This window comes from Leopardus geoffroyi, chromosome E3 (assembly GCF_018350155.1).
Source record: "Leopardus geoffroyi isolate Oge1 chromosome E3, O.geoffroyi_Oge1_pat1.0, whole genome shotgun sequence".
NCBI classification, from domain to species: Eukaryota; Metazoa; Chordata; class Mammalia; order Carnivora; family Felidae; genus Leopardus; species Leopardus geoffroyi.
Genome location: NC_059340.1, coordinates 7,264,299 through 7,285,637, shown reverse-complemented (window position 1 = coordinate 7,285,637; position 21,339 = coordinate 7,264,299). Strand labels below are relative to the sequence as shown.

Below are 21,339 nucleotides of genomic sequence, written 5' to 3'. Positions count from 1 at the left end.
GCGCTCTTTTTCTGGCCAGGGGAGCGGTCGCGCGGCAGAGAACCGAATTCCCGAGTTCAGGCTGTTCTTCTTTCCTTCTTAGGACACACTTTGCAGAACCAGGGCTGCAGCAGCTATGTTCGCTCTGCCATCTCTTCTGCTTTTGCTGCTGTCTCTGTGTCCCGGTCCTGGTCCTGGACCCGGGAGTGAGGCAAAGGTCACCCGGAGTTGCACTGAGACCCGGCAGGTGCTGGGGGCTCGGGGATATAGCTTAAGCCTACTCCCTCCCGCAGTGATCTCAGGTGAGGAGAATGAGGAAGACTAGAGAATTGGGGGCGAGGGAGGGGGCGGGGGCGGCTCCCCCCCGCTTCACAATAACTCTTCCTTTTCAGAATGACCGTTATAATAATCTTTTCATGCCATTGTCATGCCAATAATGTCTCTTCTCCTGAACTTACTTACTAGGATCACAGTTATCCTCTTGTTCACATAATAGCTTTCTTACTCCACCCTCACACTAGGAATACCTTTCTAATAATTGGCACCCCCCACTCTGTGTTTGTTTCTTCACATCTCAAATTGTTCCCTTCGGTGTTTCTAAGAGCCCCTTCTATGTTAATACTTTCTTGCTTACCTAGTAACCCCACCCCTCCAAATCCCATTCTTCCATCGATGCTGTCCCTGTAGGTCCTTAGAGGCCTGAAGTGTGCAGTGTTGGGGAGGGTCACCTGAGGACACTCTGATCATTCATTTTGCCCATCACTATTTGATCCCATGACTAATGGCAGTCGACTTGGGATGGGTGATGGGACAATAAGGAGGGGATAGGTGGGATTGAGGGATAGACAATAGAAAAGAGACCAGACAAGTAGAAGAGAAAGGAAAATCTCCCAGACAGAGGAAGAAGGAAGGAATTTCTTGCTAGCACTCTCCCCCACCCCATTCTTCTATGTCTCCTCTGTCCAGGTGAGCACCTTCGGATCTGTCCCCAGGAGTACACCTGCTGTTCCAGTGAGATAGAGCAGAGGCTGACTTGGGAGACTGAGGCCACCTTCAGAGGCCTGGTGGAGGAGAGCGGCTCATTCCTGGTTCACACACTGGCTGCCCGGCACAGAAAATTTGATGGTGAGGAATTGGTGGTCCCCACACCTGGCCTCACCCCTCCTCTCTGTGCTCATGACCCCAGCAAACATCATGTCTTCACTCCCTAATTCATCCCTAAGGCATCCGAACCCTGGCTTAGCCTCTCTTCAGCCTCCTCTCCAGGATCTGTCCCCCACCCCTTTCCCAGCCTGCCCAGGTCTCTTGAGAGTTCCTGAGGCTCTAACTCACTCGTCTTTTTTCTTCCAATCCCCATCTCTTCCTGCCTCTGCCCTTCCAATTTTCCATCCTTCTCTGGCCTCACCCCAACTCACACCCCTTTGTCTGCATTTGCCACAGAGGTTTTTCGGGAGATGCTCTCGTCATCTGAGCACTCTCTGGCCCTGCTCTTCCACCGCTCCTACGGCCACCTGTATTCCCAGCACGCCCCTGTATTCACTGGCTTGTTCTCTCGGCTGCGGGACTACTATGAGAGGTCCGGTGAGGGGTTAGAGGACGCTTTGGTGGATTTCTGGGCACAGCTCCTGGAGAAAATGTTCCCCCTGCTGCATCCACACTACATCTTCTCCCCCGACTACCTGTTTTGCCTCACTCGCCTCGCCTCCTCTCCTGATGACTCTCTGAAGCCTTTTGGGGAGGCACCCCGCCGCCTCCGCCTGCAGGTGAGAGGCCCCGAGGCTTGAGCTTCTGACCTGGTGACCTCTGAGCTGTGCACCACTCACCTCCGGCCCAGTGACCACCCCCTCATGCTCCAGTCACCCCTGACCTGGTGATCTCCTCATCCTGCATGGCAGACGTCTCTGACCTGGTGACCCCTAGCTTGAGCCCCAGTCCCCTCTGCCTGACCCAATGCTCTCTGGTCTCCTTTGACTGGGTACTCCCTCACTCTCATCCGGTGCCCTAATTTCACACAAATCCCTGACCCTTTCACCTGCTCTTGGCCCCTAGCCACCTTTCTGCCAACTGCTCCCCAGTCCTAATATCTTGACTTTCTCTGGTTCAACTAAACATGAATTAGGCACTTAATAGTTGAGACAGACTTTCATCTGTAGTATCTCATTTAATTGTCATAACCCTTGGAGGTAGAAAGTATTATCCCTATTTTATGGGTAAGAAAACTGAGCCTCCCAGAAGTTAAGGTCTCAGAGCCAGTGGTAGAGCTGTGTCTCATACCCAGATCTTCTGGCTTTCAGTTTATTGTTTGCTCTGATACATCGTTTCTCTATTTCCAAGCCCCGTAAAACACGATCTCTCTGTCTTTTCCTAAGCCCAGTTCCCCTTTATCCTTCTAGACTGCAATTCCTTTGAACCTGCTTCCCTGTACCACCTGACACTCCTAACTACCCCAACGTAACTCCACAAACCTGGCCCCCCAGTGCTTGTGCCCTTGGTTCAGTCTCTTGGTCCCTGTCTTGCCTGAATCATGACTGACCCTGTGGTTTCTCTCACCTTCTTTCCCCTACCCCAGATAACCCGGGCCCTGGTGGCTGCCCGGGCCTTTATCCAGGGCCTGGAAACCGGAAGAGATGTGGTCAGCGAAACACTTAAGGTTAGAGGGGACCTGAGTGTGGGCAGGGCCTAGAGAGGGAGAGGCAGAAGTAAGAGAGGCCCTATGAGAGAGTCAAGTGACAGCTTGACTGGAGAGGTATGGGGCCTTCCCATATCAGCCCCAAGGCCCTGGGATCCAGGGTAAATCAGGAGGGGGGGAGGCCAGAGTGAAGTCTCCCTTGTGTCATGATCCATGATCTCCTTCCATTCTCTGACTCTCTTCTGCTCTCTGATGACTCCCCCCACCCCACCCCCGCCAGCTTCTGGTGGTCTGTTTATCTCCATAGCAGCCTGAGATTGAAGTAGTGCCTCTACCACTTCCCCCCCCCCCCCCAGTGTCTCCCCATTCCCCTGCTACTGAAGGCCAGATTCCTGCCTTGGCCTTTAAAGCCCTCTCTTCACCACCCATTCTCTCCCTGACCTCCCAGCCTTACCTCCTGCATCCCCAGTCTCCTCTCTTCCCAGCCACAATGGGCTCACTCTTCTCTTTGAACCTTTTCTCAGACCCCTCTTCCCACTGTCTCTCTAATTCCATACCCTTCAAGAAGCGGTATCTACAGCCTGGGCCCCTAGGAACCTCTCTCATCAGATCTTTGGCAGTTTTGAGGTCTTACCTGCTGCCACATGGGGTCAGCAACCCTAGACATTCACATCCAGCTCTCCACAGAGAGCCTAGGGAAGGTGGGGTGGAGTATGTATTTGATTTCGCTCTGTCCAACACCAAACTTGTGTAAGTGCAGCTACTGTGTTTGTGAATGACATAGTCCTGCTGTCTGCCCTCAGATGCCGTTGTCCGAAGGCTGTAGGCAGGCTGTGATGCGTCTGACCGGCTGTCCTCTTTGTCGGGGTGTCCCCTCGCTGCCACCCTGCCGGGGCTTCTGCCTCAACGTGGCCCATGGCTGTCTCAGCAGCCAGGGACTGGATCCTGACTGGGGGGCCTATCTGGGTGAGGGGATTCAGGAGGGTCTGGGAGGGCTGTTTGTGTTCTGGATGCTTTCCGGGTGGACTGGGGAGGGAGTTTTAAACCCTATTGAGTGAAGAAACTTTCATGTAAGTTTGCCCTCTCCAACACCTTGCTGCTTCCCTCCAAGACCCAGGTCGGGAGGATTTGTGGGGACATCTAGTCCCTCATAGCACCCTTTCTCTGTCTTCCCCTCCTTCAAGATGGTCTCCTGTTCCTGGCCGAGAAGCTCCAGGGCCCTTTTTCTTTTGAACTGGCAGCCCAGTCCATTGGGGTGAAGATCTCAGAGGGTTTGGTGTATCTGCAGGAAAACAGTGCAGTGGTGTCAGCCCAGGTACAGGGGCCGTGAGAAAGGTGGGAGTGTCAAACTGAGGACAGGGGGAAGACAGTGTGGGTGTGTCAGCTAGAATACAGGAGGTGAGGGCCTGGAGTGGGGGGACAGTGTGGGGTATCAGGGATACTGGGGGTGTTGGGAGTGGGGACACTGTGTGGCTTTCACCGCAGGATGACTGGGAGGGGGTCTCTTCCCTGGGCGGTAGGTGTTTCGGGAATGCGGGAATCCCCAAAGGGCACCGTCCCGCGCCCGCCGAGCCCCAGCCCCCCGGGAGGAGGTGAGCCGCCTCTGGACCCCGGCGGCGGCGGGGGCGGCGGGGACGGAGGAGGAGAGGCCCACGACGGCCGCAGGCACCAGCCTGAACCGCCTGGTGAGTGGGGCGCCGGGGAGGGGCGGGGGAGGGACGGGGCAGCCAGGCTGGGTGGGTAGTGGGGGGCGTGCGCTCCAGCCCAGCCGCTTTCTCTGCTGGCCCAGGTGTGGGAACTCCGCGATCGGCTGGGCCGGGTGAGGGGCTTCTGGGCCGGGCTGGCCCTGACGATGTGCGCGAACCCCCGCATGGCGGCGGACATCTCGCAGGAGGCGGCGCCCTGCTGGACAGGAGCTGGGCGGGGCCGGTGAGACCGGGGCGGCAGCTGGCGGGTGGGACGCGACTCCAGGGCGGGGCGGGCTTGGCGGGAGCCTGGGAGCCTTCGGGGCTGCTCTGCCGGCAGGTATTTGGCGCCTGTGGTCGCAAGTTCCCTGGAGCAGCTCGAAAACCCAGAGCTGGACCGTGAATCCTTGAGATCTGACGTCCAGACACGCAGGCGGCGGCTGCAGCTCCGGTTAGCCACGACCAGGATGAGGGCGGCCGCCCTGGGACGTGACATGGAACTGGAGGACTGGGGTGAGAGCCCCGGGTTCCCCGAGAGCCTCTCGAAGCTCCAGGCTTTCAGCGCTCGGGTCTGGGCCCGCCCACTGCTTTCTGAACCCCTCCTCTCCCCCCCCGCCCCCAGTCTCTACTCAGTTACTCATTCTCTCGCTCCTTTGAACACGCGTGTACTGAACGCTTACCTCAAAGGTGAGGGGTTAGAAGACTGATGACAGGCTCTCCATCCTTAAGTTTACGGTCCAGTGGGGAGACACCAAAGCATTCCTACAGGATAGCGGGAAACCTCTTAGAGTAAGCAAAAGGCTGTGGATCCTTGGGGAGGGCAGGGAAGCCAGGTGGGAAGCCACTGAGCAGACTCCCAAGGTAGAGTTTACCAGAGAAGCAACGCACGGACAGACGTTCATTTTTTTCTCTACTACTGTTTGTCTCTGTCTTTCATCTTCTCTCTTCCAACACCCGTCTTTCTGTCTGCCAGCTGCTTCTGTGCGTGTCTATTTTGTCTTTTCTGTTTATCTTCTCTCCATCTCTCTGTTCTGTGTCTGTCTCATTGTCTCTCATTCCCAAGTCTGTCTGATCTCTCTCCTTGCCTTCCTGTCACTAACTTTCTCTCATCTCCCAACTTCCATCTATCTGTGTCTCTCTCTTCCCTGTCTCTCCTTTCTGTGTGTGTGTGTGGGGGGGGGGGGGGGTTGGTAATGTTTATTGGTTTTTGAAAGACAGACAGAGCATGAGCAGGGGAGGGGCAAAGAGAGAGGGAGACACAGAATCTGAAGGAGAGTCCAGGCTCTAAGCTGTCAGTGCAGAGCCCCATGCAGGGCTTGAACTCATGAACTGCAAGATCATGACCTGAACCAAAGTCAGATGCCTAACTGACTAAGCCACCCAGGCACCCCTTTTCTTTTTTTTAATCTCAAATTCTCTTCCTCCCCGTTTACATGTCTCTCTCTCTCCTCTGTCTCCCATTATGTCTTTTCCAACCCGGTTTCTGATCCTCTCCCTCCTGCAGATGAGGAGGAGGAGGACGCCAGCGGTTCTGGAGAGGGACAGCACTATGCAGATGACTGGATGGCTGGGGCAGCAGCTGTGGCCCCCCCAGCCCGGCTGCCTCGCCCTCCTCGAAGGGACACTTCTGGGGGCAAAGGAGGAGGTGTCCTTGTCCGCCACAACCAGGGCAGGAGCAGGACTGGGGGGACATCTGTTGGTTTTCACACCCAACCCATCCTCATTCTCTTCCTCTCAGCCCTGGCCCTGCTTGGACCAAGATAACAGGGGAAGGGTGCCCTAGCATCAGAAGGGTTCATGGCCCTTCCCCTCCTCCCCCTCTCCCTCAGCTGGGTCTGGGAAGGAGTCGAAGGGGGATGCAGAGAGGTAGAGAAAGGGACTTTTTGGGTGAATGGCTGGGGCCCCAAATCCAGGAGATTACCATTGGTGGGTTGGGGGTGGGTGGGTGTTCATAATATTTATTTTTTCATTTACAATCTGGGGAGGAGGGGCTGGGGGTATTTATTTAGGAAGAAGGTGTGTGCTTTCCAAGCACACCTCTATGTTGGGCAAGTTGTCAGCCCCAACAAAGAAAAGGGGAGGAGTTTTAGAGTTGCAGTTGGGGGTGGGGTTTGAAGGAAGTTGGAAGTGGGGAGGGGTGGGGCACTCTGTCTCAAAGGGACCAAGCTGGGTGCTGGTGGGGTGCAGGGCAGGGGACTGGGGTGTGTGAATAGGATGTCAGGATCTGTGGGCCTGGTTTCTATGGAGTTTTCTCAGTTATCAATTTCTTAAACTACAATACCAAAAATTTTTTGAAAAAGGGCTGTTCTCATGACCTCTGCCATCTACATCCTTCACAAGCTTCACCATTTCACGTTTCAGTGTTTGATTCAGTGTTTATTCTGCAAATAAACAGCTAATTTATTGGACCCTGTGTTTGCCTTGTACTTCTAACATCCCTCCCTGAGCCCAGGCTCCCGGCAGAGGCTTCTGGCCTCTCTTGGAACCTGCCCCCTGTCATTCACTTTGGGCAAGTTGTCTACCCTCTGGGTCTGAGCACCTTCATCTATAAAATGGGGACAATTGTAGGGACTGGCAAAATTCTTTCTGAACCTGAGGCATCATTAATATCACAAGACTGCCCCTTGCCTTCAGGGTGGGGGCCCCTATTCTGTGTGTCAGCCTGGGGCTACCTTGTCATGTCCTTGACAATGTCTGCTTTCAACTCGTCTGTTATTTTCTTTTTCTTTCTTTCTTTCTTTCTGTTGCCTGAATGAGTCTTTTGTTCTGAAGGAAGCAAAAAGGAAAAGGTAGAATTGATTCCTAAGCGTGAAAGGAGGGTAGAAGTGCTGTCTTCCAAGGGCGGGCTGGGTGCCCTGACGGAGAAGGAAAGATGCCGTGAGAGAGAGAGCCAGAGACACAATTAAAGACCGAGCAGCTGCAGGGACTGGCGGGACAAAGGGAGGGAGGGGGAGGAGCCTGGGCGCGGAGCAAGTTTGTGGGGAAAGTTGAGCGCAGCGAGGAGCCGGGCGGTGGCTGGGGCGTGCGGGAGGGCCAGACCCCGATCTCCCCGCTGCTCTTCAGGTGGCCTGGTGAGTGGGCAAGTGAAGCCGAGGCTGCAGCCAGTGGAGGGACTCTCGAGTTTATGGGGGGAGACCTGGGAGGGGTCACAGAGAGAACCTCGGAGGGGGCCAACAAAGGGCTGGCGACTGAGTGGTCACCAAAGCTGGAGGGGACACAGGGCTGAAATGGGGGTAATGGGAGGAGACAGAGATGGATGGAAGGAATAGAAGAAATCAGGACACTGGAGGGAGTCCGGTGCGGTGCTGGATCCTGGGGGCTGTGTTGGGGGAGGGAATTAGGGGGTGATGCCAGAGGGGGCGGGTCTCTAGGTAGCAAGTGTGGGTTCTCCTTACCTGGGGTCACTCCTAGCTTGTCCCAGAAAGGGGTTGTCGGGAAGGGCTGTGGCCCTTGGTTGTGGCTGTAATCTGAAGGGGTGGGTCCAGACTCCCAGTTGATTAGGAAGCTGGGGCCTTCGGGGAGGAACTCAGAAGCTCGATGTTTGTATCTTTCAGTATCCTTATGTCGCAGAGTTTTTTTCTCTCTCTTTCCAGCTCCACCCTCTCCATCTTCTCTAGGTGCAGAGGGGATTGGAAAGCGGGCACAGGGGTGTTGGGGGGGTCCGGGGATCTGCGCTTCATAAGTCACCCGTCTCCCCCAGCTTTTCATACACTGGGGTCTGCCTTATGCTGAGAACGTTTCAGAAGAGAAAAGAAATGTCCGAGTTTTAACTCCTACTCGTGACAAAGTTGCTCCTATAGTTTGACCTCCCTGGGTTCAGCACCCTGTACCTGTCTGACCCTCATTCCCTCCTTATGGCTGCCTTCTTGGCCTCAGAATGGGGCTCTTCATCCCCATCTGTCACAGGCAGAGAAACTCACGAGGAAGCCGGGCGTCCGGCCGATGTCCATCTCACTGTCACATGAGCAGATTGGTCTTTCTCCCCTCCCCTCTGAATCCCTGAGGCTCAGGGAGAACTGCAGGTGGGGGTCTGGGGAAACTGGAGACTGATGGCAGAGGAGTACTTGTGGGCCACCTGGAAGATCTGGGTGTAGAGAGCACATGCCCCTCCCCGCAGGCTCCCACTCCTGGTATGAGCTGTAGCAGCAGGAGAGAAGGCTTTACTCTCTCCTTAGACTCCCCTCCTTTCCCCCTCATTTCCCTTCTAGACGCTGACAGAGGCAAAAATCTGCTAACTCAGGGGGCAGACTCAACCAGGGCTGCGAGCAGGCCTGGGGAATGACCCCCCGATCTCCAACCAGCGCCTTCCACGGCTGCACGGCTGTCTCAAGCTGTCTCTGCCTCTGTGCCTGGCCCTTGCCCTGTCCCTCGATAGCATCACCCTTACCTGCCACATGGGCCCTCTGTCTCCTACCAGGACCATGCGCCTCTGGGGGCCTCGGAGCCTGGGGTTGGCTCTGGGAGTCTTCATGACCATCGGATTTGCCCTCCAGCTCTGGGGGGGCCCCTTCCAGAAGAGGTGAGTTCCCATCTTGTCCCAATGCCTGATAGATGTCCCCTATTTGCTCCTCCCCATGCCACCTAGGGCTGTGACTCTTGGTGACTCAGAGGAGGTTCCATGTCCTCTGTCTTTGCTCCACAAGATGCCCACTCACCTGCTGGTGAGGGACAGGAAAATTCCCCTCCCATCTCTCCCCAGGCTACCAGGCCTGCAACTCCGACAGCCCTTGGCCCCATCCCTGGGATCAGCTGTTTCATCCTGCCCACCCCGGCAGCGACTTGTGTTCCTGAAGACGCACAAATCTGGGAGCAGCTCTGTGCTGAACCTGCTTCATCGCTACGGGGACCGACACGGGCTGCGCTTTGCCCTCCCTGCCCGCTACCAGTTCGGCTACCCAAGGCTTTTCCAGGCCTCTCGGGTCAAAGGCTACCGCCCTCAGGGTGGAGGCACCAAGTCCCCCTTCCACATCCTCTGTCACCACATGAGGTTCAACCTGAAAGAGGTGAGGGGCATAGAAGGGGGTGGGTGGGACTGGAGAGAGATGGTCTCAGGCCTGTGGTCAAGACCACCAGGGGAGGAGGCCCCAGGCAAAAGTTGGTCCTCACCCAAAAGTTGGGCATGGGGGTCACAGTGATTCCTATTCCCCTCTCCTCAGCTGTCTCTTGCCTAGTAGTTTCTGGTAGCCAAAGTCCTGCTTTCTCACATCTGGAGCTTTCTGGTCTCTGTCCTTGGCCAGTTTACCCCACTGGTATCAGTGCCCTGACAACTCTGACCCCCCAGACTCTCCTTCCAGGGGCTTCTTGCTCTTCTCGGCCCTTTCTATTAACACTACCAGGGCCCCTGCTCAGCCACTGCCTTCTGACTACCTTCCTCTGCCAGATATTGAGAATCAGCTCCATGCCAAGCCCTAGCCCTGTCCTGACCCCCTCCTCCCCAGTTCTAAAGGGGAAGGTACGTGCGTGCACTCACGAGCTCATCCATACATACACAGGAACCCGAGAGCTCTCAGACACACAAAATCAATGTGCAAATGACAACATACAGGGAAGGAACTTTTACTGAATACTTACTGAGTGCTGGGTTCTTACCTCACCATCACCTTGCCAGAAAGGCATTATAAGTGTCCCCATTACACAGATGAAGAGGGCAAGTTTCAGAGAGCCTAAGTGACTGGCCTCCTTCATAGAAAGCAGCAGAGCTAGGATCTGAACTTGGGCCCATCTGCTCCAAAGCCAAAGCGCCTTCCCTGGCATGTGTGCATGCATATGTGTGCTTGTATTTGGAACTATGGGGAGAAGATTCAGCAAAAGAGGTGGAACTTTCTGTTGAAGTGAGTTTTAAGGAAAGGTTTGACAGAACTTTGTAGTAAGAATATCAGGTATTTAAAAAAAAAATTTTTTTTAAGTTTATTCATTTTTGAGAGAGAGAGAGACAGAGTGTGAGCAGGGGAGGGGCGGAGAGAGAGAGAGGGAGACACAGAACCCAAAGCAGGCTCCAGGCTCTGAGCTTTCAGAACAGAACCCGACGCAGGGCTCAAACTCATGAACTGCGAAATCATAACCTGAGCCAAAGTCGGACGCTTAACTGACTGAGCCACCCAGGTGCCCCTTGAATATCAGGTATTTTAGAGGAAGCAGAACACCAGCAAAGCTGTGGTGGTGGTGGTGGCACGTGTGTAACAGGGGAAATGTGTGTAGGTGGCAGAACCCCAGATGCTCCCATGAAGCCAGAGCTGGAGAAAGCAGCTGAGGAGTATGTGTGGGACCTAAAAGGCAGTGGGGGGGAGGGGGTGTCACTGCTGGGAGTGACATGATGACAATGAGCTTTCAGGCAGGCTTCTCTGGTTTTTGACCTTCACTGTCATTACCATTCATTGAGTACCATGCGCTCCCACATTCAAGGTAAGCGTTAACCCAGATTTGAGATGCAGGAATGATGGCTCTGAGAAGCTCAATAACCTGCCTAAAGTTACACAACTGGTAAATGGCTGAATTGGGATTTATTCCAGGTTCACCTGATGCCACAGACTGTTCTTTGCACTGCTCTCCTCTGCCTTCAAAGAGACACTCAGTTCACAGGCGGTGCTCTGCGGGCATGCCCACATTAGCAGAGCAGATTGGAGGTTGTTGTGAGGGGTGGTGTTAGGTTCAGTGATAAGCCATATTCAGAGGCAGAAACCCTTCAGGGAGCCCAGGAGCTGGGTTCTGATGTATATGTGCCTGTAGGACCATGCTAGGGAGTGGCTTAGCCCAAGTCTCACCTCCCTTCTTGCTGAGAAGTTGAGTCACATGTCCCAGGCTTCAGGGTAGCAGCCTACCAAGTGTCCATAGCTCCCCAGCGCCCAGTCCAGGGGTGTCCTTTTCTTTCCTAGATGCCCTAGGAGCCCCAGAAATACCCTGTCTTTCGGCCATCCTGGGGTTGGCCTGCCCACCTGATGCCTATACTTGAGACAGCATTATGGTTGGCCCCTTTCCTCCCTTTTTGCTGCCAGTGACCCACTGGTACTCTGGGAAGAGGCCTGAGGCCAGTTCCTTTCTTGGAACTGTGACCAAGAGTCCCAGGGTAGGCACTTAATAGGTTTTTGTTGGAGAAGTGAACACGAAGTTTGATTCTTAGAGGTTTGGTTCTGACCAAAGCCACACAAAAAAATCCCAAGGAAATTAATGTTCTCAAGGAGTTCCCGCGTTCCAGGTTCCTTCATATCCTTATCTCCTGTACCTCCATAATCATTTGGTAAGGTATGATTATCCCCATTTTGCGGATGAGCAAATTGAGTCTTAGAAATGTTAAGTAACTTGCCCAAGATTTGTCAGTTAGTGAAGGAAGATAGGGGTTCCCAGCAGAGCTTTAAGAAGGTGGTTTGAGGAGTCTAGGGAATCAGCCAGCAATGGGCATGCTCTTAGTTTCTTCCTGATCCACTTCTTTCTCCCTATGCCTGTTTTCTCTCCTCCGCAGGTACTCCAGGTCATGCCCTCTGACAGCTTCTTCTTTTCCATTGTCCGAGACCCAGCAGCTCTGGCCCGCTCTGCTTTCTCCTACTATAAATCCACGTCATCAGCCTTCCGCAAGGCACCATCCTTGGCTGCCTTCCTGGCCAATCCTCGAGCCTTCTACCGGCCTGGAGCCCGTGGGGACCACTATGCACGCAACTTACTCTGGTTTGACTTTGGCCTCCCCTTCCCCCCAGAGATGAAGACCAAGAGAGGGAATCCTCATCCCCCTGGAGACCCCAAATCCCCACAGCTGAATGTTTTGCCTTCTGGCGCTGGCCTGAGAGCCCACTATACCCTGGATCCCAGTGCTCTCCTCCATCCTGCTCCTACAGTTGCTGGTGGTCACAGCCAGACATCCAGCCATGCCTCTTTGGATTTGGGGTCTTCATCCTTCATCCAGTGGAGTCTGGCCTGGCTGGACTCTGTCTTTGACCTGGTCTTGGTGGCCGAGTACTTTGATGAGTCACTGGTTCTACTGGCAGATGCCCTGTGCTGGGGTCTAGATGATGTGGTGGGCTTCATGCACAATGCCCAGGCTGGAGGTGAGCAGGGCAGAAGTGCGGTCAGCAGTGGTGGACTGACTGCTGAGGACAGGCAGCTGACTGCACGGGCCCGAGCCTGGAACCACCTGGACTGGGCTCTCTATGTTCATTTCAACCACAGTCTGTGGGCACGGATCAATCAGTACGGCCAGAGCCGGCTGGAGAGTGCTGTGGCCGAGCTCCGGGCTCGCCGGGAGGCCCTGGCTAAACATTGTCTAGTGGGGGGTGAGGCTTTAGACCCCAAATATATCACTGACCGTCGATTCCGCCCTTTCCAGTTTGGGTCCGGTAAGGTTTTGGGCTATGTACTTCGGAGTGGACTGAGCCTCCCAGACCAGGAGGAGTGTGAGCGCCTGGCTACCCCTGAGCTACAGTACAAGGACAAGCTAGATGCCAAGCAATTTCCAACAGTCTCTCTGCCCCTTAAGACTTCAAGGCTACTCTCCCCGTAGCCATTAGACTACTAAGTTTTAGCTTAAAAGCAGCTAAGCCACAAGGGCAAACATGATGAGTATGGGGCAGCCAGATGCCGTTTCTGTTTCCCTCTGAAAGCATGTTTGTGCCCTAGACGATGAGTGGAACTTTGCACAGATGTGGGCACCAAGTCCTCCCGCCTGTGTGGAGGAATTCCAGCAGTACCCCTCCCCCAACTTTGCCCCTTCCCCTTTCCAAACCCCTGGCAGGTCCCCGTTGCACTCTCAAAAGTCCCCTGGAGGAGCGAATCATGGAGTAAACCAGAAATAACTTGGAATTTGTGGGTTGGAATAATGCGTCCATTTCTCTATGAATTATTTGGTTCCAGACTATGCTTATTTAACTGTGAAATGTTTGTGAATGAATAAATAATTTGAACCTTTGACTTGCATTATGTAGGGTGGAAAGGGGGCGGGATGTTCCATCTTCCCGGGAGAAGCGGAGTTGCAGGGGGTCCTTTTAACATTTCTTCTCTAAGAAACCTGTCTTGTCTCCCCTAAAGCCTTCTTACTGCAGCCTAACCCCAGCCGGACTCCGCCTCTCTCCCCAGCGGTCCGGTCACCCACAAATTCCGGGGCCCCGGAGGCCACGCCCCTTCCTTTCCGCTTCCGGTTTCTCTCCAGTCAATCGGCCCAGCAGCCCGGTTCCGGCCCTGCGGGGTCTCGGTTCCGGGTTCGTTGCCCCGGTTCCCGGCCCCAGCCGGTCTCCCGGGCCGGCCCGGCCGCGCACAGCACCCGTCGGGTGTCGGGAATCCCCAGCCCTACCCCAACGGCCCCCTCGCCCTCCGCCGGCCCGGCCCACCTCGCCCCCGGCCCGCGCCGTCCTCGCCGCCCCATGGAGTCCCAGTGTGACTACTCCATGTACTTCCCGGCCGTGCCGCTGCCGCCGCGCGCGGAGCTGGCGGGGGACCCGGGCCGGTACCGGGCGCTGCCCCGGCGCAACCATCTCTACTTGGGGGAGACTGTCCGCTTCCTGCTGGTGCTGCGCTGCCGGGGAGGCGCAGGGTCCGGCGCCGGGGGTGGCGCGGGCTTGGGCTCTCGAGGGGCCTGGGCAGAACTGGCAACGGCCTTGGCCGCCCTGGCCTCGGTCAGCGCCGGAGGCGGGGCGCCCGGGGGCGGTGGCACCGGAGACCAGGATCCCGAACCCCCAGGGGGCGGGGATCCCGGCGGTGGGCCGTTGTTTCGAGGCTGCAGCCCCCTCCTCACCCACGGCCCGGGTCCTGCTACCTCAGGGGGAGCGACCACGGTGAGGAGCTTGGGGTGACACGGCACAGGGCGGAGGGGCGGTTTGCTGGGCTCCAGAGACAGGAGGGGGATGGACGCTGGGGGCATGAAGGAGGCAGTTGAAGGAAGCCAAGAAGAACCGCGTACAGCACATCTTAAAAGGGGACGCTGCAGGCTGCCTCTTTGACTCTCCCGCCCTTTTACCCCTTTCGCAAACACCAGCTGCCTGTGGAGGAACCAATTGTGTCCACAGATGAGGTCATCTTCCCACTCACCGTTTCACTGGATAGACTGCCCCCCGGGACACCTAAGGCCAAGGTAAGATTGACAAGGGGTGGAACTGTTGTCCTAATTCAGACTCCCTTTCTAAGGCAGGGCTGGCTGGCTCTCCTCTTAACTGTGGCCCCGTGTCCCTTGTTCTCAGATTGTAGTGACTGTGTGGAAACGGGAGGTTGAGGCACCAGAGGTCAGAGATCAAGGCTACTTGCGCTTGTTGCAGACCCGATCTCCTGGGGAGACGTTCCGGGGCGAGCAGAGCGCTTTCAAGGCCCAAGGTGGGGAGAATGTAGAGGGGAAATGCTCGAGTCTGAAATTTAGGGGATAGAGTGGAGGGGTGACACTGGCAAGGGCCGGATTAGAACTGTGTTGGGGATGAGGTCTCTGCCCAGCTCATCAGTTCTTGCCTCGGCCCTCCTGCAGTGAGCACCCTGCTGACTCTGCTGCCCCCTCCGGTTCTGAAATGCCGCCAGTTCACTGTGGCTGGAAAACACTTGACCGTGCTCAAGGGTGAGCAGATCTGTGGCTTGGGTCTTGGGTAGCAGCAGGGGCATTGACTAGGTGGCAGTTACTCTGGGCACACTGGTGGGGATCGGTCCATTTGGGAGGGGTAAAGTTGGGGTTTGAGGTGTCCCGGTACTCTCAACTGAGCTGACCTGGTTACCTCCAACAGTGCTGAACAGCTCCTCCCAGGAGGAAATTTCCATCTGGGATATCCGGATTCTCCCAAACTTCAACGCTAGTTATCTACCTGTCATGCCTGATGGCTCTGTGCTGCTGGTGGATAATGTCTGGTGAGATCCTGAGGAGGGGCAGGGATGCAAAGTGGGGATGGGGGCAGGGCCAAGAGCTCTGGCAGGAAAAGATCAAGCTGTGTCGCTCTTTCTTCTGAACTAGTCACCAATCTGGGGAAGTCTCCATGGGCTCCTTCTGCCGGCTCCCTGGTACCTCTGGCTGCTTCCCCTGCCCGCTTAGTGCCCTGGAGGAACACAACTTCCTGTTTCAGCTGAGAGGGGGAGAGCAACCCCCTCAAGGGGCCAAGGAGGTGAGTATAGGGGACTGGATGCTCAAGGAAAAGGTTAAGAAAAAGCAGTGGGAGGGAAAGGCCAGTGGGCCACAGAAGATGAGAGGGGAACCTCAGGTACACATGATGTTTCCCTTTGTCTCTCCCACAGGGCCTAGAAGTTCCCCTGATTGCTGTGGTTCAGTGGTCCACCCCAAAGCTGCCCTTCACCCAGAGCATCTACACCCACTACCGGTGAGTTTCTGGGACTCCCCGCTGGACACCATCCTGTTCACCTTTGTTTGGCAACACACACCCTTCTTCCCTCTCTCACTGCTTCTAGCCTGCCCAGCATCCGCCTGGACCGCCCATGCTTTGTGATGACTGCTTCTTGTGAGTCCCCCGTTCGAACTTACGAGCGGTTCACTGTCACCTACACACTGCTCAACAATCTCCAAGACTTCCTTGCTGTGAGGCTTGTGTGGACCCCGGAGCATGCACAGGCTGGTAGGTGGGCTGTCAGGCTCTGGGGACTTGTCCCAAAAGAGGAGGGGAAAGGAAGTTATAGAGGTGGGGGGCTTGTGGCAGGCTCCTTTGGCTCTATACCTAGGTGGTCTCACAGTGTTACAAACGGAGAGATCAGAGAAGCAGTGGGGCAGTGATTTTAAGGACATTGACCTTGGATCTGGGCTCCCTTGTATATTTGATTTCTCTCTCTCCCCTTCACTAGCTATGTGACCTTAGGTAGGTTACTTAATCTCCGAGCCTCACTTAGATTCCTCTTCTCTAAAATGGGGGAAATAATATCTCTTAGGATTGTTAATGGTGATCTAATAGTGTAGCATAAGTGAAGTGGTCAGAATAGACTTCAGCACACAGTAAGGATTTGCTATTGTTATTTATAAAGTTCAACAAAAGAGAATATATAAAGACTGTGCTCATGAAAAGCCCTTTGCGAACTGAGAAGTGCTGTACATATGTGTTTACTGGTGGCTGTTTCTGCTCCCCCCCCCCCCCCCCCCCCCCCAGGAAAGCAGCTGTGTGAGGAGGAGCGCCGGGCCATGCAGGCAGCCCTGGACTCCATTGTCTGCCACACGCCCCTCAACAATCTAGGCTTTTCCCGGAAGGGCAGTGCGCTCACCTTCAGTGTGGCCTTCCAGGCTCTGAGGACAGGGCTCTTTGAGGTGGGCTGGGGAGGGGCTGGGCTTATGGGTTATGGGAATGTCAGGGTGGGAGGAGTCCAGGCCTCCAGCCTCTGTGGAGAAAACACCATGGATGGCACTGAACAGCCGGGCAGAGGGAAGGGGGAACTTCCATCCAATGTTGGCCGGGCAAGTGGGGAACTTGATTTGAAAGGAGCGTCGGGGCCTGGAGGCTGAGCTGGAATGCTGACCTGTGTCTCCCCGCCCCAGCTGAGCCAGCACATGAAACTGAAGCTGCAGTTCACCGCCAGTGTGTCCCACCCTCCACCCGAGGCCCGGCCCCTGTCTCGAAAGAGCAGCCCCAGCAGCCCTGCTGTCCGGGACCTGGTAGAGAGACACCAGGCTAGCTTAGGCCGCTCTCAGTCCTTTTCTCACCAACAGCCCTCCCGGAGCCACCTCATGAGGTATGGAAGCGGTGGGGTGGGGGGGGTGGGTACCGGACTGTGGAGAGGCCAGAGTTGGAGGGGGAACAGGAAAGGGTCCTGGGGCCCAACCAGAGCCCACAGCCTCTGCCTTCCCCCCCAGGTCAGGCAGCGTGATGGAGCGCAGGGCCATCACACCTCCTGTGGCCTCCCCCGTGGGCCGCCCCCTCTACCTGCCTCCGGACAAGGCTGTGCTTTCTCTGGACAAGATTGCCAAGCGCGAGTGCAAGGTCCTGGTGGTGGAGCCTGTCAAGTAGCACCCTGCCGGCTCTCCTCCCTCTTACGCTCCCAGAAACCGAAAGCCCCCTGGAGGGGGCCCTTGCTCCAGACTGTGCCTCCCCTGGGATGCCTCCCACCATGGATGAGGAGGCCCAAGAGGGCCGCCTGTCTGTGTCTGCTGATGAGGGACAGGGAAGAAGCTGTGAAATGGGCGGGTATGGCTGCAGCACTAAGCCAACAGTATTTCCCCGGCTCCCTGGGGGGGGCTGGCCCCACCCCAAGGCCAGGGGCAAGGGCTCCGAGAGCTCCCTTGCCCCCCTCCCGCCCAGTACCCTGGTTCTAAGTTTACAAAGTGTATTCCTTGTTCCTATTAAGTTGTCTCTCCTGACTCTGACACCCTCCCTCCCACCCACCCGCAGGGCTGAGATTAGAGGGTGGTGATGGCAAAGGGACCCTGACAATGGCCCTCCTGTCTCAGGGGTGAGGGGGGATAGCCAGGTGGCCTCCTCCTGCCCCTCATGTTTACGTTTGTGGCCTGAAGCACTTTAAGTTGTGTGGGGGTTTTTTCTTTCTTTGTTTCTTCTTTTTTTTTTTTTTTTTTTAATCTCTCTGTTCCTGTAACTTATTCTCCAACTACTGCTTCCAACTGAAATAAGACTATTAAATGCCTGTTCAGGAGGGAGAAGAATGACCTGCATTTGTGTGTTGGTGGCAGGAGCAGAGATCCCAGGGGCTCAGAACGGTTCCCTTCAGTAGGCACACAAATAGCTCCCTTCCTATCGTACTATTCTCCGACTGCCAGTTTTATATGCCCAGGTGCCTTGCCGCCCCCCCACCCCACCCCGTGTCAACACACGACTGTCTCCCTAGAAGATGGAAGACTGACTCAGGGTGTAACCTCCCTCACCCCCCATCGTACACACATCCCTAGGCCTGGGAGCATCAAACTCATGTTTATTAGGAGGGAGGGAGGGAAGAGGGAGATCCCCTTGCCCTCACTCTCCTTGACACAGTGCAAAGTCCCCAAGCCTCTGCCCTTCCAGGTAGGGGTGGGGCAGTGGGTGAGCAGAAAGCCTTAGTTCTAGCAGCAAGCCAAGAAAGAGGTGGAGGAGGTTTGCGTCTTCCTCATCACAGAGGCTCATGGACCCAATCCACCTCTGCCCCTTGCCCTCTGGCAGGCTCAGACGTCAACAGGCTCCCGGCCTCGGTTCTGCCTCTTCACCACAAATACCCTCTGTCCTGACACGGTCACCAGCAGCGTGTGTTCTCCAAAGACCACTGGAGAGGAGACACACCTTCCCCCACCCGGGGGAGGGAAGGGAGCAGAGTTAGTGGGGTACAATGGCCTCTACAGGGTCACGCAAACCGGTGGGATCAAAAGCCAAAGGCATGTGATAGTTCAAGGCTCAGAGATTTGAAGATAGGAGGGCTCCATTAAACCCCCTTCCTTCTCTTGGTTTCTCCTGATTGCAGGAGTGAATCCCAAATGGAAGAAAGTGGCCAGAACCAGGGATCTCAGAGAGAGATGGTGAGAGATTGGCAAGAGACAAATTTTTTTTTCCCCAAGAAAAGAAGCCTCTGGGAGCAACCCCCACCCCCTCCCATCACCACCATTAGGGGCAGGGGCTGAGGCTCACCCGATAGGCGCTTGAAGGGTATGTTCGTGCTGTGGTGCAACCGGAACCCACAGGCCGTGCTGACCAGCTCAGAGATAGCACTGGCTGCCTGCTCGTCATTCTCTAGATCCCCAGATGACTGCATGCAGATGGAGGAAGGAGGGCAGAAATTAGGAAACAGAACCAGGAAAGAATTCCAAGAACAGTCACTTTGGCTCTCGCACTTGTAATTCTACCTCTCAACTTTACGGTACTCCTAAGGATACCCCCATTTTTGGAAAAAAACAAACCTGAAATTTTCCTCTGCCCCTCTTGATGCCCCAATTGCTGCCCCTCTTGATGCCATCCTGTTTCTCATTCTTACAACATGGGCCTTCCCCCAGTGAGCACGGACTCTCATTCATTTCTTTACTGACCATTTTTTCCTAATCCCTGAAACTTGATTTCTCCCTGTGTCCCCACTTATTGATAAAGCCACATTCTCAAACATCTGTGCCCGCCCACTACTGACTGGTTCAAGGCTCTGTCTTTTCCTCAGTCTTTCCTCTGGTTGCCCTGTCTGTAGAATCTGAAACATACACATCCTCTTTGTCCCTGAGGCCTGCCCTACTACCTAGCCCTTGGGTAATGATGTGACAGCGGCCCAGGCTTCCTCTTTTCTGGTGCTTGTCTCAACTTCCTCTCCTAACGTCCTCAACAGGGGCCTCCCAATTAGATTAAGTTCAGTGCCCTTTGCTCTCTGTGACATTCTGTACCTCAGTATCCTCATCTGTAAATTGGGACAAGTTCCTATTTATGGGCTCATGGTGAGGATTATGTTGAGATATCACTGGTGAGATGCTTAGAACAGCTCCTAGCAGTATATACTAACTGCTCTTACTCTGTTTCTAACCAATGTCTAAAGTCAAGTCACCAAAATTCCCCTTAGTTCACCCCCTCCCCAATCCACTTCCTTTCTTAATTTCCTATCTGCCATGGTGCCATCATTCTAGACTTGGGTTCACTGTCTTACTAGACAGAAAAGTATCTCTATTACCCGTCTCTAGTCATTGCCACGATATATTGATTCTTCCTTTAAAATTTCTTCTCTCCTTGCTCTTCACTGCCACCAGACCCATCTCAGACCTAGATTTTCAAAGCAGCCCTCACCACTTCTGAATCTCGCCCTTTCCCGTCTATCTTCACACCTAATAGAAAAATCTTGCTTAACTATTTCATCAGCTCACGTTTCTGTTCAAAGCTCCTATCACCCTCAAGATTAACATAAATGTGCTAATCCAGCCTTGAAAGTCCTCCACAGTCAGATCTTTCCTTACCATATTCTCTTCTTCCAAACCTTTCCAAATCTCTTCAACACGAACCTACCACTCCTACCCTGAGTACTCTCCTTTTCTGCCTGTTCACAACCATCCATCCTTTTAAGACCAGCTGAATTCTCACCTCCTCCAAGAAAGTCTCCTTGCCATAATGTAAGTTATAACAGCTTTTAACCTTAAGCCTTGTCTCTCCAGCTAGATTAAAAACTTCTAGAGAACTAACACTGTATTGTACTACGGAACAAACAAAATACAAAGGATCTTGAGTAAATACCAAATAAAAACATATTCGAGAATAACGTGGGTAATATCAGTTATCAACAAACCTATAACTAGTTGTCTGAAAAGATAGTAAACTTCTACCCCAGAAGTTCCCATACTATGATTCCAGAGATTTTATTTGATTAGTTACCAAAAGCTTACTACGTGCCAGGCATGATAGCTAACAGTGAGAGTGGAGACAAATTAGGCTAAACTGGGCGATGTTAAAAGGGATCACTGGGCCCTGTGTCCTTGGGGGACCCCCACCCTTGCCCACAACGCACCGCCAGCACTGCGCCTTCACTCAAAACCAGGTAGCCGAGCTGGTCTGGGATTCTCTCCAGCCCCTGGGTCAGTGCAGAAGTCTAGTGGGTAAAGTTGCAATTGGTGAGAAGCATGCCAAGGATGGCCCTCGATGCCCTTCATTTGCAAACCCATGTCTCTCGTAACAGTGCCCCCCAGACCTTTCCCCAGCCAGGGTCCTTCCAGACCCTCTCCCCTCTACAGAACCTTCAACACAGAGCCTGAGGTTCCCATCTTCCTCACCCTCTGACCCTGGGCTCCCTTGGCCTCAGCAGCCCCATCGGCCCGCCCCATCTCCAATTCTCCTAGTGGCCCACCCCTCCCCCGCAGACTACTCGCCAGCGTCCGTACACCCTCCCACAGATCCCTCCTCAGCCCTCTACGTCGCCTCCCCTCCCATCTCCATTCTCTCTGCGTCCCGGGGTGGACAGGAGGCAAGGGCTGAGTGCAGGCCCAAAAGGGGGCAACCAAAGAGATTGGGGAACAGGGATGCGGAACCCCTGGCGCGTACTCCCGCGCATGCGTTCTCACTCACCATCGCAGCCTTAGGTGCTGGGGGCGCTCCCTTTCAGATAGGTAGCTTCCGGCTCCAGACCCAGGTCACGTGCCTTCTCCAGGCGGTCCCCTCCAGCCTTGCGCCTCCGGACTTTAGCTCCGCCCCCAAAGCGCGGATTGGAACATGACTACATCATCAG

General features: G+C 54.9%; 4 protein-coding genes across 8 annotated transcripts; 3 read left to right on the top strand and 1 right to left on the bottom strand.

The window, feature by feature from the left end:
* On the top strand, nucleotides 1-6,701 carry GPC2 (glypican 2). Its single transcript, XM_045460590.1, has 10 exons — nucleotides 1-281; nucleotides 946-1,104; nucleotides 1,420-1,742; nucleotides 2,549-2,629; nucleotides 3,412-3,574; nucleotides 3,793-3,923; nucleotides 4,129-4,293; nucleotides 4,398-4,537; nucleotides 4,634-4,806; nucleotides 5,798-6,701. The coding sequence occupies exons 1-10, from the start codon at nucleotides 116-118 to the stop codon at nucleotides 6,055-6,057; spliced, it is 1,761 nt and encodes a 586-aa protein (XP_045316546.1). The 5' UTR covers nucleotides 1-115; the 3' UTR covers nucleotides 6,058-6,701.
* A 541-nt stretch (nucleotides 6,702-7,242) lies between these two features.
* GAL3ST4 (galactose-3-O-sulfotransferase 4) lies at nucleotides 7,243-13,186 on the top strand. Of its 2 annotated transcripts, none has more exons than XM_045460592.1 (4): nucleotides 7,243-7,364; nucleotides 8,502-8,812; nucleotides 8,993-9,296; nucleotides 11,750-13,186. In XM_045460592.1, the coding sequence occupies exons 2-4, from the start codon at nucleotides 8,688-8,690 to the stop codon at nucleotides 12,779-12,781; spliced, it is 1,461 nt and encodes a 486-aa protein (XP_045316548.1). In that variant the 5' UTR covers nucleotides 7,243-7,364; nucleotides 8,502-8,687; the 3' UTR covers nucleotides 12,782-13,186. The 2 variants fall into 2 exon arrangements, with proteins under 2 accessions (XP_045316548.1, XP_045316549.1); XM_045460593.1 differs by having other exon boundaries at nucleotides 7,270-7,364; nucleotides 8,711-8,812.
* A 223-nt stretch (nucleotides 13,187-13,409) lies between these two features.
* On the top strand, nucleotides 13,410-17,836 carry TRAPPC14 (trafficking protein particle complex subunit 14). The gene is made up of 11 exons (XM_045460591.1): nucleotides 13,410-14,048; nucleotides 14,249-14,344; nucleotides 14,451-14,580; nucleotides 14,726-14,812; nucleotides 14,976-15,096; nucleotides 15,200-15,347; nucleotides 15,478-15,560; nucleotides 15,649-15,812; nucleotides 16,335-16,489; nucleotides 16,718-16,911; nucleotides 17,033-17,836. Exons 1-11 carry the CDS (start codon nucleotides 13,638-13,640, stop codon nucleotides 17,184-17,186), a joined length of 1,743 nt encoding a protein of 580 aa, XP_045316547.1. The 5' UTR covers nucleotides 13,410-13,637; the 3' UTR covers nucleotides 17,187-17,836.
* Nucleotides 17,837-18,082: 246 nt separating this feature from the next.
* LAMTOR4 (late endosomal/lysosomal adaptor, MAPK and MTOR activator 4) lies at nucleotides 18,083-21,309 on the bottom strand. 4 transcript variants are annotated; one of them, XM_045460595.1, is made up of 4 exons: nucleotides 21,180-21,309; nucleotides 20,626-20,706; nucleotides 18,786-18,903; nucleotides 18,083-18,426 (listed from the first exon to the last, which is right to left on the bottom strand). In XM_045460595.1, exons 1-4 carry the CDS (start codon nucleotides 21,180-21,182, stop codon nucleotides 18,329-18,331), a joined length of 300 nt encoding a protein of 99 aa, XP_045316551.1. In that variant the 5' UTR covers nucleotides 21,183-21,309; the 3' UTR covers nucleotides 18,083-18,328. The 4 variants fall into 4 exon arrangements, with proteins under 4 accessions (XP_045316551.1, XP_045316552.1, XP_045316550.1 ...); XM_045460596.1 differs by lacking the exon at nucleotides 21,180-21,309 and adding an exon at nucleotides 20,888-20,992 and having other exon boundaries at nucleotides 18,083-18,443; XM_045460594.1 differs by lacking the exon at nucleotides 21,180-21,309 and adding an exon at nucleotides 20,888-20,953.
* Nucleotides 21,310-21,339: the final 30 nt, after the last annotated feature.

What these genes read in the sequence shown, in the direction of transcription:
- GPC2 (XM_045460590.1), top strand. Translation starts at nt 116, where the DNA reads ATGTTCGCTCTGCCATCTCTTCTGCTTTTGCTGCTGTCTCTGTGTCCC. An exon ending in TGGTCAGCGAAACACTTAAG is followed by an intron (nt 2,630 to 3,411) that starts GTTAGAGGGGAC and finishes GTCTGCCCTCAG; the next exon opens with ATGCCGTTGTCCGAAGGCTG. An exon ending in TGACTGGGGGGCCTATCTGG is followed by an intron (nt 3,575 to 3,792) that starts GTGAGGGGATTC and finishes CCCTCCTTCAAG; the next exon opens with ATGGTCTCCTGTTCCTGGCC.
- GAL3ST4 (XM_045460592.1), top strand. Translation starts at nt 8,688, where the DNA reads ATGGGCCCTCTGTCTCCTACCAGGACCATGCGCCTCTGGGGGCCTCGG. An exon ending in GGGGGCCCCTTCCAGAAGAG is followed by an intron (nt 8,813 to 8,992) that starts GTGAGTTCCCAT and finishes ATCTCTCCCCAG; the next exon opens with GCTACCAGGCCTGCAACTCC. An exon ending in TGAGGTTCAACCTGAAAGAG is followed by an intron (nt 9,297 to 11,749) that starts GTGAGGGGCATA and finishes TCTCCTCCGCAG; the next exon opens with GTACTCCAGGTCATGCCCTC.
- TRAPPC14 (XM_045460591.1), top strand. Translation starts at nt 13,638, where the DNA reads ATGGAGTCCCAGTGTGACTACTCCATGTACTTCCCGGCCGTGCCGCTG. An exon ending in AGCATCTACACCCACTACCG is followed by an intron (nt 15,561 to 15,648) that starts GTGAGTTTCTGG and finishes CACTGCTTCTAG; the next exon opens with CCTGCCCAGCATCCGCCTGG. An exon ending in TCCCGGAGCCACCTCATGAG is followed by an intron (nt 16,912 to 17,032) that starts GTATGGAAGCGG and finishes CTTCCCCCCCAG; the next exon opens with GTCAGGCAGCGTGATGGAGC.
- LAMTOR4 (XM_045460594.1), bottom strand. Translation starts at nt 20,938, where the DNA reads ATGGGGCGGGCCGATGGGGCTGCTGAGGCCAAGGGAGCCCAGGGTCAG. An exon ending in AGGGAGCCCAGGGTCAGAGG is followed by an intron (nt 20,707 to 20,887) that starts GTGAGGAAGATG and finishes TTTACCCACTAG; the next exon opens with ACTTCTGCACTGACCCAGGG. An exon ending in GTGAAGGCGCAGTGCTGGCG is followed by an intron (nt 18,904 to 20,625) that starts GTGCGTTGTGGG and finishes ATCTGCATGCAG; the next exon opens with TCATCTGGGGATCTAGAGAA.